Raw genomic sequence first — 18,748 nt, forward strand, 5'->3', positions numbered from 1 at the left:
GCATGAAAGAGCAGGATATTTATAATATACAGATTTACTGCTGTAAAACTGACTCTGGACTATAAATAATATATCTCCTTTCCATAAATGAGTAAAGTAACACACCCCCACACAAAGAAGCCCAGATAACAAATCTTTGAATCATAGATTCATTCTTTATTCTTCTCAGTGTTTAACCCCAGTGCCTAACACGTGTAAGAAACTGTATTTCTAACACATGTAAGAAACCGTATGTGTTGAATTGGAAATAAAATCCTGGATATTTGTAAGCAGATGATAGGGAAATCAGAGAACGTTTGGGTTGAGATCTTTAAATTTACTTTCCTATCCTTTGGCATTGCTGTAAAGAATTAATGACCAATGACTGTTTTGCTATATCCTTTGAAGATCGTAGAAAAGTATAATTACAATAAGTATTTGTTGAGAACTTGCTAATAATCCAGTAACTCTGTTAAATGCTTTAGATACAATTTCTAATTTCTTCATGTAAGAATTCTGTGGAATAAATACTATTTCCTCTTTGTTGTAGATGAGAACACCAGGCTCAAGTGACTTGCTCAAGGATATCCCAATAGGAAGTGACAGAGCTAAGATATAAGTTCAAACTGGGTGTGGATATATCTATCTGTTGTCCTATTTAATAAGTACTCTTTGAAAGACGTCTTAGCTTGACTTTGAAACCTGGTCTACATCACTCCAATGTGTCAATAAGGAGCGGTATATTTGCATGTTTAGTGTGTCAAGGTTTCCCAGTTCTTAGGCAGTTTTCACAATCTGGGCTGGCCTCAGCACAAGGCACGTTAGAGACCTTTAGGATAAGAGTGAGTGATAAGAGTGATTCTAGATACTCCTGCAGTTTCAAAGGCCTAGATGGGATAATTCTAGCCCTAGCCTTAGCCCAGTCACTTTCTGGCAATAGTGAAATGAGGGAAGGGAATTAGGAGAACTATTTATACAGAAAGAAAATTATTTTGGGGCATTTTGTTATGGGAAAAGAAGTGGTTTATTTAAGATTTCTTACAGAACCAGGAGTCAAATAGTTTAGTTAAGACTTCCCTATTCTGCTTCCCTTTAGAAGAGGGCAAAGGCTGCATGGTACTGAGGAATCTTCCTGAATAGAACTTTCTAACTATATACTTTGTGATACAGAATATGAGCTGATTAGTGGTCCTAGCTAATGTCAGATAGTTATGTGTTTGAAAACTGTAACTATTAATTGCTGCTATTCCATACAAAAAAGTATTTTGTTTTAAAGAGGAGATAACAGAGTTTCAGTAACTCTCTAGGTGAATGTTGGGGTTGAACTTTTGCTTTGTGGTGAAGAGATTTCAGCACATGGCTCCACTGGCTTTGCAGGAGCCATGGTAATCCAGAGATGATTGTCTAGAAACAGAACGGGAACTTCTTCAGTTCACTAGGAATGCTCTCCTAGCTGTAACCACCAGGAGGGTGGCACAGCACTTCTCTGAGAATAAATGACCCTTGGGAAGAATGTTTCTTCATTTGCAAAGTTTGCTGTTTTTCATTAGTAAAACTAATATAGAATATGGAAGATAAGTCAAATATCTGCAGACAAAGTATAAACTAGGTTTAAGCCTTATAAAAGTTAAAGAATAAAGCTAAATTACAAAAATATTTAAGGGTCAACAGACCACAGAAAGCCTTTTATATAAAAATTTTAAAAGCAGACAATGTTCTGGGCATTGTAAGCAAATAAACAGGTTTCCTCTGAAAAGCCAAATGAAAGTGAGCTCTACGCACCTTCCTCAGCCAAAGTCTGTACATTACATTCTTTCAGGTAAAAGCAGAGCCCTAGGCACACAACCCACCATGTCCTGAAGATGAGGCTGGTTATATACATCATGCATGGTACCAGGATTTTATATTCCAGTGTCTTGTGTAGTGGCCTTTTCCCACAGGGAGATGTTTACAATCCAGTACACAAACCTAGTCCATGACATTGACAATAACTAATATAATGGAGTGTATGCAATACTTCTTCAATGGCTTAAATTTCCATGATAAAATCTAAATAACTTAAAAAGCATTATACTGATTGTGCTTGGAGGATTTAAATCCATGTCATCATGCCTAGCTGTGTGACTTTGAGCAATTTATTTGCATGCTCTAAGCCCCATTACTTCCTTGGCAAAATGGGACTAATGATGGTACGTACCTCCCAAAATTCATATGATGATTGCATAAGCTAATGAGGGAAAAGCACTCAGAATAGCGTATCAGAAGACACATTAGGCTCTCTGTAAGTAACAGCTACTGTTGGTGGAGAACACTTCTTCCCTCTCCTGGTGCTTGCTCTAGATCAAGGGCTGAACTCTCCATTGCCTTTATATTGCTGCCCATCTTCATTTTCTCATTTGTTCTACTGAAGTGCGGTGGTTTATTTGGTTGATATATTTGGAAGTAGAACCTGGACATTCTTTGTTAATCCCCTTCTTCCTGATACTTTTTGGAGTAAATTTACTCTTAGAAATCTTGCATTTTCTACTGTTCTCAGCTGTGCATTAAGCTTAATGACAAATGCCTACAGCAGTCAATCTTTTCAGTTCTAGGGAAAAGAAGGCAACCACATTATCTAATGTCAGCTCCATCAGTAATAATGGTGAGCTTGTGAATGTTTTAATCTCTATTTGCTTTAACCCTTTGTCATAATTTTCAGTTGGTTCAGAACTCAGGAGAGGAGGGGTACTCATTAATGGGGTTCCTTAAACACTTAACAGCTGTCAGGTAATTATCCCTGGGAAAAAACTGGTTAAGGTTAGTTTTGGAGAGAAGTGGTAGCAGTTTGATTTGACTTTGTCAACAGAAACAAACCAAGTTGTCTTTTCCACAAGGACACTTTTGTGACAGGAGTTGCCATACTTGGCTTCTAAAACGTGCCCACCACCAGTTATTTGGCATAGCATTCAGATTTCTAGACCCCCAGGTGGAAGTCTGACTCTGAAGACTTATCTTTAAATATTTTTTTTTTTTTTTGAGACGGAGTCCTTGCTGTTTCGCCCAGGCCAGACTGCAGTGGTGCTATTTCAGCTCACTGCAAGCTAAATTTTTATTAATTCTTCAGATATCTATTTAGGGCTTACCGTATTAGAGGGATACGTGTTATAACTTGTTTTCAAATCTCTGCTCTGCCTCTTCCTAGTTGTGAGATTTTCAGTTTACTCATTCATAAATTGGGAATAATTGTACTTACCTTATATGATTGTTACAAAATGAGTTCATCATAACCGTATGGCATGTGTTGTATGCCTAACATACAGAAAGCATGCACTAATTCTTCACTGTTAAGACTATTTTCTAAAATTACATACCAGGCATTGTGCTCGTTGCTGTGAGTATAATGGTGAACAAAGTGATTACTGAAAGTTTCACTTAGGGCTAAGTTGCCCGATTCAGTCAGAATCAGTTTTCATTCCTCACTATTATAATTCTCTGAGAGCTACCGAGATGAGTGAAGTGCAATGAGTGACACAAATCAATACTTGGATCAAGAACAACATTTAAACTATATTTTAATACATTTTATTTTTCATAAAGTGAACCAAACCGTTATTGCTGTAACAGCAATATGCAAAATATCTAGATGGCTATAAGCTTATTTTCTGGCTTTAAGACTAAAATTTACTCTAAGATTTTCTAAAATGTTTTGTATATTTAAAATAACAAATATTTTAAATCAAGGAAATTTTGCAAAAAGTATATATGTTGAACTGATGGTCTCAAGGTCCAAATTTCTTTTCTGCTTAGCACCAAGATCGTCCACACAGGATCCAACTTGAAGTTGCTCCTTCTTGATGTAGGGAAGTGTGTTTCTGCAGCAGGAGGCCTCTCACAGCCACAGCATTAATACATGCTTCGGTCTTCATAACAGTCTTACTCTTTCCTAACAGAAGCGGAAAGAAAAAACAAAAACATAGAGGGCTTTTGAATCTTTCAACATTGACTTACAACCCAGAATAGGATGTACTAGAGGGTCAATTTGACTCCCATAAGAAACACTTGGTCATTTTTGTTAAGGCCAAGGAAGGAAATTGAGCAAGTGAGTGTGAATCCCTTATCACTCATAGAGTGGTGGCAGAATGATTTTACCTAGGAGTCAGAGTCTGAGAAGCCACTGAAGCCTGCTAAAAATGAACAGGCATAGTTTATGGATTGTCAGGATGAGCACTGTCCATTGTGAGAAGCATTGACTTAATCCATTACCACTCATTGAGCTTCAGTTCAGACTATAAAAACCCCCTTCATCAAACCAGTATTGGTGAATGTAAAGGGTGTTAAGAAGAAATAAATAACTTTCAAATAATTTATATTCAATAATGTTTAATAGTTTCATAATCATGCTTATTATAAAATCAATAGAACCGCATAAAATAAGAGAAGTGATCAAAACCACTCCTACTCTCATCCTTCTAATTCCATAATTAAATAACTTGTATTGATCTTTTCTAGACCCTTTTCATGTTGAAAGATGTGTATATATTGTATGTTGCATATTTTGCCTTCCTCTTTATATTTTACATTGATCTATACAACCAACCCTTTTAATGGTTGCACAATATTTCCTCATATGGATGTTCTGTAGACAATCTCGTTGTTAGACACTTGGGCTCTTTCTTTTGTCATTAGAAGTAGTAGTGCCTTGGACGTTTTGTACACATTTACTGTAAGAATAATTTACTTTGGATTAATCCCTGGAAGCATAATCACTAATTCAAAGTGTGTGAACATTCTTATAACTTTGTTACAAGTTGTTTTTACTCTTCTACCAGCAAAATATGAGAAAACCAATATACCTCAGTTTTCATCTATTTCCTCTTCTGTTTCAAAGGAAATAGATGTTACCAATGAATAAAAAGTTGTCAATTAAAAAAGCAAATGTTAATAATTTTTTTAATTCTGCATTTCTTAGATTACTATTTTCTCCATTGTTAGGTATTGTCTTTTACTTGAATTGCTTATTCATAAGTTTGCCTGTTGAAATTACAGTGTTTTCCTAATCATGTTGTACACATTAGTCCAAGGCAAAGATATTGATCTTATTGTAAGCAATTAATTCTTTTTTTGGACCATTCTTGAACTGCTTTTATTATTATAGGATTGCATAAGAAACTGCTGACTTGGGTGTCCTCCTGCCAAGAAGATTATCAATCTCCAGCACCTCCTTATATTTCCTTCTGCTTTCTATGACAGTATTACTTTTTTGAGATAAAAGAGATTAATGCATTAAACATTACCTAAATCATTCTGACTTAAATTCAATATACAAAAAAGAGAATATCTTCTGATAATAAATGAAAGTATTCTTTGGGCAATAATAAAAAAATCTTTTTTTTTCCAATTTTTATTTTAGATTCCAGGGATACATGTGCAAGTTTTTTACCTGGGTATATTGTGTGATGCTGGGCTTAGGATTCAAATGATTCCATCACCCAGGTACTGAGCATAGTACCCAGTAGTTAGTTTTTCAACCCATGACCCCTCCCTCTCTTCCCTCTGTAGAAATCCCCAGGGTCTAATGTTGCCATCTTTATATCCATGAGTACCCAATGTTTAGCTCCCACTTATAGGTGAGAACATGCAATATTTGGTTTTCTTTTCCTGTGTTAATTTGCTTAGGATAATGGGTTTCAGCTGCATCCATATTGCTGCAAAGGACATGATTTGGGTCTCTTTTATGGCTGTATAGTATTTCATGGCATATATGTACCACATTTTCTTCATTCAACTCACCACTGATGAGCACCTAGGTTGATTCCATGTCTTGCTATTTATTTTAAGTGGTGCTATGATGAACATGCAAGTGCATGTGTCTTTTTGGTAGAATAATTTGTATATATATATATATCTCCAGTAATGCCATTGCTGCATCAAATGGTAGTTCTGTTTTAAGTTCTTTGAGAAATCTCCAAACTACTGTCCATAGTGGCTGAACTAGTTTACATTCCCACCAACAGTGTATACATGTTTCCTTTTCTCTGCAGCCTCATCATATCTGTTGTTTTTGCCTTTTTAATAAGAGTCATTCTGAATGGCATGAGATAGTATCTCATTGTGGTTTTGATTTGCATTTCTCTAATGATTAGTGATGATGAGCACTTTTTCATGTTTGTTGGCTGCTTGTATGTCTTCATTTGAGAAGTGTCTGTCTATGTCTTTCATGCATTTTTAATGGGGTTGTTTTTTGCTTGTTCAATTGTTTAAGTTCTTTATGGATTCTGGAAATTAGGCCTTTGTTGGATGCACAGTTTGGGAATATTTTCTCCCATACTGTAGGTTGTCTGTTTATCCTATTGATAGTTTCTTCTGCCGTGCAGAAGCTCTTTACTTTAATTAGGTCCTACTTGTCAGTTTCTGTTTTTGTTGCAATTGCTTTTGAAGACTTAGTCATAAATTATTTGCCAAGGCCAGTGTCGAGAATAGTGTTTCCTAGGTTTTCTTCTAGGATTCTTATGGTTTGAGGTCTTACATTTAAATCTTTAATCTATCTTGAGTGAATTTTTGTATATGGTGAAAGGTAGGGGAAAGAATGAAATAGTTTCAGGTTCATTCTTCTGTATATGGCTAGCTAGTTATCCTAGTACCAGTTATTGAATAGGGAGTCCTTTCCCCATTGCTTGTATTGTCAACTTTGTTGAAGATTAGATGGTTGTAAGTGTGGGGCTTTAGTTACAGGTTCTCTATTCTGTTCCATTGGCCTATGTGTCTGTTTTTGTACCAGTACCATGCTGCTTTGATTACTATGCCTTATAGTATTGTGATGCCCTGGCTTTTTTTTTTTTTTTTTTTTTTTGAGACAGAGTCTCACATTGTCACCTGGGCTTGAGTGCAATGGTGTGATCTTGGCTCACTGCAACCTCCGCCTCCTGGGTTCAAGTGATTCTCCTGCCTCAGCCTCTTGAGTAGCTGGGATTACAGGTGCCCACCATCAAGCCCAGCTAACTTTTTGTATTTTTAGTAGAGGCGGGTTTCACCATGTTGGCCAGGCTGGTCCCAAACTCCTGACCTCGTGATTCATCCACCTCGGCCTCCTAAAGTGCCGGAATTACAAGTGTGAGCCACCACACCCGGCCATTTTTTTTTCTAATTCTGTGAAAAATTATGTTGGTAATTCAATAAGAATAGTGTTGAATCTGTAGATTGTTTTGGGCAGTATGGCCATTTTAACAATATTGATTCTTCCAATCCACAAGCATAGAATGTTTCTCCATTTGTTTATGTCATCTGTGATTTCTTTCAGCAGTATTTTGTCATTCTCCTTATAGAAATCTTTCACCTCCTTGGTTGCATGTATTCCTAAGGTTGTGTGTGTGTGTGTGTGTGTGTGTGGTAAATGGGAGTGTGTTCTTGATTTGGCTCTCAGATTGAACACTGGTGTATAGAAATGCTACTGATTTTTGTACATTGATTCTGCATCCTGAAACTTTGCTGAAGTTGTTTGTCACCTCCAGAAGGCTTTTGGTAGAGTCCTTGGGGTTTTTTAAATGTGAAATCGTATTGTCTGCAAAGAGAGATAGTTTGACTTCTTTTTCTTTTTTGGATGACTTTTATTTCTTTCTTTTGCCTAATTGCTTTGGCTAGCATTTCTAGTATTATGTTGAATAGGAGTAGTGGGAGTTGACATCCTTTTCTTGTTCCAGTTCTCAAAGGGAATGGTTCCAGCTTTTGCCTATTCAGTATGATGTTGGCTGTGGGCTTGTCCCAAAAATAATAGAAGCTTGATGGCTCCTGTTATTTTGAGGTGTGTTCCTTCAGTACCTAGTCTGTTGAGGCTTTTTATCAGAAGGGATGTTGGATCTTATCAAAAGCTTTCTCTATGTCTATAGAGATGATCATATGGCCTTGTTTTTGATTCTCTTTATGTGGTAAACCACAGTTATTGATCTGCTGGATGTTGAATAAGCCTTGCATCCCAGAAATAAAGCCTACTTGATTGTAGTATATTAGCTTTTTGATGTGCTGCTGGATTTAATTTGCTAAAATTTTGTTGAGGATTTTCACATCTATGTTGATTGGGAATATTGGCCTGTAGTTTTCTTTTTTCATTGTGTTTTGCCAGGTTTTGGTATCAGGGTGATGCTGGCTTTGTAGAATGAGTTAGGGAGGAGTTCCTTCTCGTTGATTTTTTGAAATAGTTTCAGTAGAATTGGTACTAGCTCTTCTTTGTATATCTGGTAGAATTTGGCTGTGAATCCAGCCCTTGGCTTTTTTTTTTTTGGTTGGTAGGTTTTTTTTTATGGATTCAATTTTGGAACCTGATATTGGTCTGTTCAGTTTTTCAATTTATTCCTGATTCAATCTTGGGAGATTGTGTGGTCCCAGAAATTTAACTATTTGATATGGTTTGGCTGTGTTTCCACCCAAATCTCATCTTAAATTCCCACATGTTGTGGGAGAGACCCGAAAGCAGGTAATTGAATCATGGGGGCAAGTCTTTCCTGTGCTGTTCTCATGATAGTGAATAAGTCTCATGAGATCTGATGATTATATAAGGGGGAGTTTCCCTGCCCAAGCTGTCTTCTCTTGTCTGCCACTACATGAGATGTGTCTTTCACCTTCTGCCATGATTGTGAGGCCTCCCTAGCCATGTGGAACTGTAAATCCAGTAAACCTCTTTCTTTTGTAAATTGCCCAGTCTCAAGTATGTCTTTATCAGCAGCATGAAAACGGACTGATACACCATTTCTTCTACATTTTCTAGTTTGTGTATGTAGAGGTGTTCATAATAATCTCCAAGGATCTTTTGGATTTCTGTGGGATTGGTTATAATGTCACCTTTGTCATTTCTGATTGTGCATATTTGGAGCTCTCTTTTTTTTTTAAATCTAGCTAGTAATCTACTGATTTTGTTTATCCTTTCAAAAAACCGACTTTATTTCCATTGATTCTTTGTATGGATTTTTATGTCTTAATTTTGTTCAGTTCTTCTCTGATTTTAGTTATTTCTTTTCTTCTGCTAGCTTTGTAGCTCATTTGTTCTTGTTTTTCTAGTTCCTAAGGTGTGAAATTAGATTGTTAATTTGAGATCTTTCTAACTTTTCAGGTAGGCATTTAGTGTTATAAACTTTATGCTTAACACTGGTTTTGCTGTATCCCAGAGACTTTGGTATGTTGTATCTCTTTCATTTATTTCAAAGTATTTTTTTGATTTTTGCCTTGATTTAATTGTTTACTCAAACATCATTCAGAAGTCAATTGTTTAATTTCCATGTAATTGTGTGGTTTTGAGAGATCTTCTTGGTATTCATTTTTATTTTTATTCCACTGTTGTCCAAGAATATGGTTGGTATGATTTTGATTCTTTTGAACTGATTGAGACTTGCTTTATGGCTGAGCATGTGGTCAATCTTGGAATATTTTTTGTGTGCAGATGAGAATAATATACATTGTGGTTGATGGGTGGAGTATTCTGTAGATGTCTATTAGGTCCAAGTGTTGAGTTAAAGTCCAGAATTTCTCTGTTACTTTTCTGTCTCAATCTGTCTAATACTGTCAGTGGGGAGTTAAAGTCCCTCACTAGTATTGTATGACTATCTAAGCCTTTTCATACATCTAGAAGTATGTGTTTTATGAACCTAGGTGCTCCAGTATTGGGTGCATATAAATTTAGGATGGTTGTCTTCTTTTTACATTGAACCCTTTATCATTACATAATGCATTTGTCTTTTTTACTGTTTCCGATTTAAAGTCTGTTTTATCTGATATAAAAATAGTGACCCCTGCTCTTTTTTGTTTTCCATTTGCATGGTAGATCTTTCTCCAGCCCTTTACTTTGAGCTCATTGGTGTCATTATGTGTGAGATGGGTTTCTTGAAGGATAGGTCTTATTTTTTAAATTCAACTTGCTACTCTATGCCTTTTATGTGGGGGTGTTTACACCATTTACATTCAAGATTCATATTGATATGTAAATTTTGATCCTATTGTGAAGTTGTTAGCTGTCTATTGTGCAGTTTCTGTTGTGTTTTTGTTTTATATGGCCTGCAAGGTATGTACATGGGTGAGTTTTTGTGGTAGCAGTTGCCATTCTTTTGTTTCCTTGTTTAGAACTTTCTTAACAGTCTCTTATAAGGGTGGTCTCATGGTAATGAATTCCCTTAGCACTTTCTTGTCTGGAAAATATTTTAATTTTCCTTTGCTTATAAAGCTTAGTTTGGCAGGATATGAAATTCTTGGTTGGAATTTTCTCTCTTTCAGAATGATGAATATAGGTCCCCAGTCTCTCCTGGCTTGTAAGATTTCTGCTGAGAAATCTGCTGTTAGACTCATGGAGTCCCCACTGTATGTTATCTACCCTATTTTCCTGACTTTAAAATTTTTTCTTTGGCATGGACAGTCTGGTGACTATATGTGTTGGGGATGTTCATTTTGTATATTGTCTCTAGGTTTTTGTATCTGGATGTCTACATCTCTAGCAAGATTAAAGAAGTTTTCTTGAATTATTTCCTGAAATATATTCTATAGGTTGTTTGACTTTTCTCCTTCTCTAGGGAATGCCAATAATTCATAAGTTTGATCTCTTTATATAATCCCATATTTCTCAAAGACTTTGCTCATTTTTAAAATTCTTTTAAACTTTATTTCAGGCACATTGGGTTAGTTCAAAAGAATGGTCTTCAAGCTCTGAAATTCATTTTTATCCTTGGTTTAGTCTATTGATAAAGTTTTCAATTGTATTTTGAATTTTTTTAGGTAAGTCTTCCAATTCCAGAAGCCCTGATTGATTTCTTTTTAAGGCGTTTATCTCTTCTTTCATTTCCTGGATTGTTTTAAGGTTTCTTTGTGTTGATTTCCAACTTCATCTTGGATCTCATTAAGCTTCCTTAGAATCCATGCTTTGACTTCCTTATCTGTATCTCTGAGTTTACATTTTGGTTAAGGACCATTGCTGGAGAGCTAGTGAAATCCTTTAGTGGTGCCATTCAGATTTTTCATGGTGTCAGAATTCTTGCATGGGTTCCTTCTCATCTGGAGACACTGGCACTTCCAATTTTTGTAATTCTTTTCATGTGAGTAGAATTTTCCTTTTTTCCCTTTAATAATATTATTATTTGTTTATTTTTTATTTTTTCCCTTCCCTTTTCCCCTACTCCCTAGGGGGTATGACCATAGAGAATGCTGTTTTGGCTTTGCTACTATAGCTCTATGTCTTAATAAAACTTTTGGCAGGTTTTATATTGGGCTGTGCAGTTCACCCTACAAGCCTGTAGATGGCACTTACAGTAAGAGCTGGCTGTGGCCAATGTGTTTAGGTATATACTTGACCCGTGTTTACTGGCAGAAACTATTGTTTTAGGCAATGGGCTAATTCCTAATATGCACAGTGGTCTGAACTCCCTGCTCAGCCTTGAGGGGATGGGGAGTAGGAGCCATAAAGGGTGTGTCTTGACTGGGCAGATCTGTCTGCAGGTCTCTTGATAGCAGACACAAGCACCAGTGCCAACAGAGAATCCAGTGAGTGTCCACCAGGTACTCACTGGTGTGCCTGGGCATGGAGTTGGGAAACCTTGGCTCTGAGTTCTCTGCACAGGAAGTGGGGGCAGCCTAAGCTCCTAATTTAGAAGAGTGGATGCTTCAGATGCCTGAGATCTGCTTGTGTGTGGAGCAGAGATGGCCCCCCTGCACCAAGATCTCTGCACAGGAGGGGTAGGATGACTCAGGCTGCTGGCCCAAGGAAGCAGGTGCTCTGAATGCTTGGAGATCTGTGTGAGCATGGAGCAGAGAAGGTCCCCCTGTACCAAAATCTCTGCACAGGAAGTAGGGGGAGCAGTTGGGTCAGGCTGCTGATCCAGTGAGTGCATAATCTGAATGCCTGGAGATCTGCCTGGTCATGGAGCAGAGAGTCCCACTGCATCATGATTCTGGAAGGGTGGGGTGGCTCAGGATGTTGAAACAGGTCAGTGGGTACTCTGAATGCCTGGTGATCTGCCTGGGCATGAAGCAGAGAGAGAGTTCCCACACACCAGGATCTCTGTACAGAAAGGATGGGGTGGGTCAGGCTGCTGATCCAGTGAGTGAGTAATCCAAATGCCTGGAGATCTGCCTAAGTGTGGAGCGGAGAGAGCCCTGCTGTACCATGATCTATGTGCAGAAAGGATGGGGTGGCTCAGGCTCTTGAACCAGGCAAACAGGTGCCCCAAATGTCTGGAGATCTCCCTGGGCTTGGAGCAGAGAGCCCTGCTGTACCACAATCTATGTCTAGGGAGGATGGCATAGCTTAGGCTGCTGAACCAGGTGAATGGGTATTCTAAATGCCTGGAGGTCTGCCTGGGTGTGGAGCAGAGAGCCCCACTGTACCATGATCTATGTCCAGAAAGGGTTGCATGGCTCAAGCTGCTGAACAAGGCAAATGGGTGCTCTGAACACCTGACATCTTCCTGGGTGGGGAGCAGAGGGAGCCCCACGGCACCATGATCTGTGTCCAGGAAGGGTGGGATGGCTTAGGGTGCTGAACAAGGTGAATGACTGCTCCAAATACCTGTATTTCTACCTGGAGGTTGAGCAGAGAGGGCCCCACTGCACCACAATCTCAGGGGAGCAGAGTAAGGCACCCAGCAATGGCACATACAGATAAGTTCCTGGTTGCCAAGCTGGCCCTGGCTGAAAGTCTCACTTCACCCAGGAGAAACTACAGCTGTAGCAGTTTTCCTCCTACCCCAGACTTGCAATGGGGAAAAGCACAATTCTACCACCTACTGTTGAGGCACTTTCCACAATTCTGGCAGTGGAGGCTCCTACCCTGCTCCAGAACAGGGTGTTCAATCTCTGGCCTGAGACTAAAATGCCTGCATAGCCATGCTGCTGAGTCACCCAAGAATGACTGACTTTTTATGTGACTGGATTAAAAATGGCATCCTGCTCTCATCCCAGGTCTGGGAAAATGTCTACAGCTTTCTCTAGTGCCTTTCTCCTAAGTTAACTCAAGGGCTAGGGAGAAACAAAGTGGTCTCCCTTGGCCTGGGTTGCATGGCTCTCCAGTAGAAAGATGAGTCACAAAGGGAAGCTCTCTACTTCTCTCATATACTGGGGCTTCACTCACTTTTATGAGGTAGATACTGTCATGGGAGTGCTGTTTGCCGGTGTTCTTCTCTCTAGGATCTGGGGTGTCCCTCATGATTCCAGTGGATTCCCATCTTCCTTCTTGAATTGTAGCTCACAGAGATAATTTTTATGCACTATCTTGCTATTTCCAAGTGGCTGAGGCACACTGAAAGCCTCTAATCTGCCATTAAATTCATCTTGCAAATACTTTTTCATAGGGTATTTTAAGCTTTTAAATCTACTTTTAAATATGGCCATATTTTAAAATATGGAGGTGGCATGGAAGAAATATATATTTGTTTTTTTTTTTTTTTTTTTTTTTTGAGATGAAGTCTCACTCTGTTGCCCAGGCTGAAGTACAATGGCATGATCTCGGCTCACTGCAACCTCCACTGCCCAGGTTCAAGTGATTCTCCTGCCTCAGCCTCCTGAGTAGCTGGGATTACAGGCATCTACCACAGCGCCTGGCTAATTTTTGTATTTTTAATAGAGATGGGGTTTCACCACCTTGGTCAGGCTGGTCTTGAACTCCTGACCTCGTGATCCACCTGCCTTGGCCTACCAAAGTGCTGGGATTACAGGCATGAGCCACCGCGCCCAGCCTGAAGAATTACATTTTTAAAATGGAGATAAACCTATTTATCTGATGGCTTTTATTTTTTAACTTAGTGATATGATTTATGTAACATAAAATCATATAAAGCATACACACACAAATATTTCCCCATAGACACATTTTGAACAGTTAACTGTCAGACTGTCCTTCTCATTGTTCCCCAAAGGTCTTGCTTTCTTTTATCCTCTCTTGTGAACATCCTCTTCCTTTCTTTACAAAGACTTTGCCCATTCTCACAGCCAGCCATTTCTCTCTTGAATGCCTTTAACTTCAGCTGGTGTTATCCACAGTGTATCTTTTATGGTAGTTTAATTGCCTTCTGGTAGGTTTTGTCTTCTTAACTAGAACATAAACACTTGAGAATTGAAGTCATAACTTATCTTTTTATATCTTCCAACAGTACATGGTAGCCTGAAAAATAACCTGCTAAATTGAGAGCAGCCAGTGTTGCATGTGAGATTAAGTACCAGTATATAGAGAGGAAACCAGAATATTATGAAGTTTTCAGAAACCTAGATAAAGGAGTCGTATTTTAAAGTTAATTCTCTAAATTACAACTTAGAAACACTGTAATTAGAAGAATCATCTGACTAGTGGAAAGAGTTATAATTCACACTGTCACATAAAGGGCGAGTAACTTTGGCTCAGTCTGTATCTCCAGGGACAGATGTGCTCCTGATCCTGTTGAGGAAACCAGGGTGGCTTACCTGACTTTCCTTAGGTTTATTCTAGGGGACTCCTTACAGTTGAACTTTGTCATTGAGATCATCAAGAAAATGTGCAGGCTCTTGCATCTAGAAATTGAGACAGGAGATAGGACTCAAATTCTGAGACTGTTAATAAGGGTCAGACTTACAAAGCAGGGCTGGTAGAATTCAGTCCACAGAGCAGGGAGCAAGGCTGGGGACTCCTGGCAGTGGCAGCACTGTGTGCTCCGTCCTGGGATTCAAAACAGTTTGTTACTTGATGTGATGATAGGCCTTTTGAAGGGGGCCTGCCCCTCCACACCTGTGGGTATTTCTCTCAAGGTGGAGACGAGAGACTGAGAAAAGAAATAAGACACAGAGACAAAGTATAGAGGAAGAAAAGTGGGCCCAGGGGACCTGCACTCAGCATAGGGAGGACCTGCACCGGCACTGGTCTCTGAGTTCCCTCAGTATTTATTGATCACTATCTCTACCATCTCGGAGAGGGGGATGTGGCAGGACTATAGGGTAATGGTGGGTAAAGGGTCAGCAGGAAAACATGTGAGCAAAGGACTCTGTGTCTAAATAAGTTTAAGGAAAGGTGCTGTGCCTCGATGTGCATGTATGCCAGATTTATGTTTGACTTTACACAAACATCTCAGTGCAGTAAAGAGCAGTATTGCTACCAGCATGTCTCACCTCCAGCCATAAGGCGGTTTTCTCCTATCTCATAAAATAGAATGTACGATCAGGTTTTACATCGAGACATTCCATTCCCAGGGACAAGCAGAAGACAGATGCCTTCCTCTTATCTCAACTGCAAAGAAGCCTTCCTCTTTCACTAATCCTCCTCAGCACAGACCCTGTATTGGTGTCAGGCTGTGGAACGGTCAGGTCTTTCCCTTCCCATGAGGCGATATCTCAGGCTGTCTCAGTGGGGAGAAACCTTGGACAATACCTAGGATTTCTTGGGCAGAGGTCTGTGCGACCTACCGCAGTGCATTGTGTCCCTGGGTACTCAAGACTGGAGAATGGCGATGACTTTTACCAAGCATACTGCCTGCAAACACATTTTTAACAAAGCACATCCTGCACAGCCCTAAATCCATTAAACCTTGAGTCAATACAGCACATGTTTTTGCAAGCACAGGGTTGGGGCCGGGGTTACAGATTAGCAGCATCTCAAGGCAGAAGAATTTTTCTTAGTACAGCTCAAAATGGAGTTTCTTATGTCTTCCTTTTTCTAGATAGACACAATAACAGTCTGATCTATCTTTCTTTCCCCCACACCTTTGATGGACTTTTTATTATGTAAAGGGAAAGCCACAGTCCTGGGATGGTAATAATGAGGAAAGGGTTTGGGATCCTGGGAAGAGAGCTGAGTCTAACACAGCCAGGATCTAACTGCAGGGAGAAGCATCTACTAAACAACACAATTTGATGATTTTCTTTATATGTCTTAATAGCTAATGTTCCTGTCATTTAACAAACTTTCATTTTCACACTCCTGCTTCATTAACAACCACCATGCCATCATTTTTTTTAATTGATGGAAAAGCAGCATTCTTTGAGGCTAGGTACATGAAAAACATTAGCTTTCCTTCTTCGATCCCTCCAAATATGTTATTAAGGCAGCATTGTTAAAAAAAAAAAAATGGTCTTGTCAGTGGGCTCTAGAAGTCATCTAATATTTTATTTTAAATGTCCTCCTCATCTATTTTTCTATTGTTATTTCCCTTTGTTATTCTCTAGCCTTCAGGAGCAGCTGTGTTTGGAAGAATTGGAATAGGTGCATGTATCCATGTTTTTTAGAGAATATGGGAAGGGACAAAGATGTTTGGAGAAATAGTTTCCTGTATTAAGAAGGGGTGAGCCAAGAATAATGGAAACTGTGTGTAGGAATTGCTTGTTTGTGCCAAGAACTGTGCAATGTACTTTTCATTTCTTTGATCTTTACAGAGGTGGGTATTGCTATTATCACTCTTTTATAGATGAAAAAATGATGCTTATGTAGGTTAAAAAATTTGCCCAAGGTCACATGGCTATTAAGTGGTAGAATCTGAGTCAATTCCAGAAAGTCTCATACCAGAGCCCAGATTCTTGACCCTTATGCTATTCTGCCATGAATTCCATTCAACAGGCAATAAATATGAAAGGTTTGAGGAAACTTTTTCCCAAGAAGTCTCCAAAATCCTTTTGGGAGAGAGTGAACATCCTTCTTTCATGAGGGATGGAAACTTGGGTACTGGAGAAGAGTGTTGTCCTCTTAAAAGCCAGGGCACTTGGATGAGGAACATCTTCAACTTATCACAGAGCCTATGATCATCTTTTATTCAACATATATTTGTGAGGAGATGTTGGGGATAAAAGGAGTGTCTGTTCTCAGAGGTTTATGTCTAGTGCTAATAGAACAAATAGGCTTAATTGATGTAAAATATGTATTTAACAACGAAATATACAATTTTATGGCTTGTGTATTCATAGCAGACATTTATCAGATTCTGAGTATTATAATCAGCTTCTTCTGGAGCAATATAACCAACTTGGCAGAGACTCAAACTAAAAATGAACTCTCCATTGCATCTGGAGTCCATACGATTCAGACACAGGTAGGATGATGTAGATTTGGTGGGGTATTTTCATTATATTTCTCTCTGCTCAGTTTCAGTTCCAGAGTCCTATAGTGTTTCATAGCTTGGAATCCTATTGTGAAGTTGGCTCAAGATTTTGAGGATCTCAAGATCCCCAGGGTCATAGAGGAATATGAAATTGATCAATATTTGTGAATAATTTAGGTTAGCCGGGATATATTTTATTAGAGCATTTATTATTGAGCTCCTTCTTTCTGTCATGCACTGTGAACACAGGGCAAACTGCTTTCAGGCTTAAAGATCCCAAATGCATAGCTGAGGTAGCACTGAAAGGATTAAGGTCAGTCCAGATTTTGGCACTCCAACGGGGAGTGGAAAGGGCTTGGGTGTGCTACAACTGTAGCCATCCTGGTAGTGCCTGGTTGCTAATGTGATTCAAGACAGGTCTTCTAGCATCCCTTGAACTTCATTTTTCTTTGTCATTTCTCTAATACTTCCCTAAAAATAAGTATAATTTCCACTGTACCCAGTGCTAAAATAAGTCTTTTACACCAAAATCTACAAAATGACTAGCAGATGAACTTTTTCAGAATAAGAGAAACACATTGGTAGTTTCCATAAATTCTAGACTCTCTTTTACCCAAAATAAAACTTTTAGAAAGGCTGCTTTAAATTTACCTCCTTAACATTTGTTTCTTCTTGAATGCCTTCTTCCAATGTTCCAGCTGAACCTGATTAAAAAAAAAAAAGTGTCAATTCAACCACTGAAGCAAGTGACTATTTCTGTTAGTCCAACTATCAGATTAGATCAGATTCAAATCACACTCAGGATCTGTGATCTGAAATTGGTGGTAATCTCATTTGGCTAAAAAAAAAGGGGGTCACATTTTAAAAAGTGATTATAAGTCTTTTATTATGGAGATTATATGATAAATGTGCAAAAAGTTTGGAAAGTAGAGCTACAAAATCATCTATCATTCCAATATCCCAAAATACTTTTATATTAATATGTATTGAGGATCAGGCATGTTGCTAGCAATGAGGATACATAAGAAAGCAAAAGAGTTAAGATCCATGTCTTCTAGGAGTTTTAAGTTAGTAAAACAGACAGACTAGCAAACATACAAAGAAATATGACGTGGTAAAAACAGAACTGTGTGTATGTTGGGCTATGGGAGCATGCAGGAGAGTCACATAGCGCAGTTTTGTGAATTTTGGATGTATTAGTGATGGCTGCTTGGAGAAAAAGGTGAGATTTCAAGGATAAGGAGTTAGCGCCATGAAATGAGGAGATGTGGGGAAGAGGATGTATAGAGAATTTCAGGAAAAATGAACAACATGGGGAAAGGCTCAGGAATGGGAGGCCACCAGGTGAACCATTTGTAGTTTGCTATGGCTAGGTTTTAAAGAGTGGGGAGAGGAGGTATCAGGTGAACCATTTGTAGTTTGCTATAGCTAGGTTTTAAAGAGTGGGGAGAGGAGGTAGCAGGTGAAAGTGCAGATGGTGAAGGGCCCAAAACCATGCCCTGTATATGCTTAATCATTTTTAAAAGCAGAGAATCAAGGTATTTTATTTTAATTTTTTTGACAATTTAAATATTTTATTGATATATATTAGTTGTACCTATTTTGGGGGTACATATAATATTTTGATGCCTGTATACAATGCGTAAAGATCAAATCAGAATAATTGGGATATCCATCACCTCAAACATTTATCTTTTTTTTGTGTGTTGGGAACATTACAATTCTTCTCTTCTGGCTATTTGGAAATATACAATATATTTTTTTAACTATAA

The 18,748-nt window shown here is 38.5% G+C and overlaps 2 protein-coding genes across 23 annotated transcripts in view; one reads left to right on the top strand and one right to left on the bottom strand.

Annotated features, from left to right (window-relative positions):
• Window positions 1-18,748, top strand: part of CD200 (CD200 molecule) — a 256,287-nt gene that overhangs the window by 8,073 nt on the left and 229,466 nt on the right. For 2 of the 22 annotated variants that reach the window (XM_063630049.1, XM_063630065.1), the window contains exon 3: window positions 5,369-5,451. The exons of 15 other annotated variants lie outside the window; for them this stretch is intronic. The gene's annotated coding sequence lies outside the window, so the exon portion shown is untranslated. Of the gene's footprint in view, window positions 1-529; window positions 610-2,564; window positions 2,621-5,368; window positions 5,452-16,110; window positions 16,154-18,748 lie in introns of all 22 variants that reach the window. 5 more of the 22 variants (XM_063630061.1, XM_063630063.1, XM_063630060.1 and 2 more) reach the window with 4 other exon arrangements.
• The window catches only part of SLC9C1 (solute carrier family 9 member C1), a 181,683-nt gene continuing 166,435 nt past the window's right edge, over window positions 3,501-18,748 (bottom strand). Inside the window, 3 exon segments of the mRNA XM_055260281.2 lie at window positions 3,501-3,901; window positions 14,380-14,466; window positions 17,628-17,680. Coding sequence (XP_055116256.2) covers window positions 14,413-14,466; window positions 17,628-17,680 — 107 coding nt within the window. The 3' untranslated portion in view covers window positions 3,501-3,901; window positions 14,380-14,412.

Source organism: Symphalangus syndactylus, chromosome 21 (assembly GCF_028878055.3).
Source record: "Symphalangus syndactylus isolate Jambi chromosome 21, NHGRI_mSymSyn1-v2.1_pri, whole genome shotgun sequence".
Taxonomy (NCBI): domain Eukaryota; kingdom Metazoa; phylum Chordata; class Mammalia; order Primates; family Hylobatidae; genus Symphalangus; species Symphalangus syndactylus.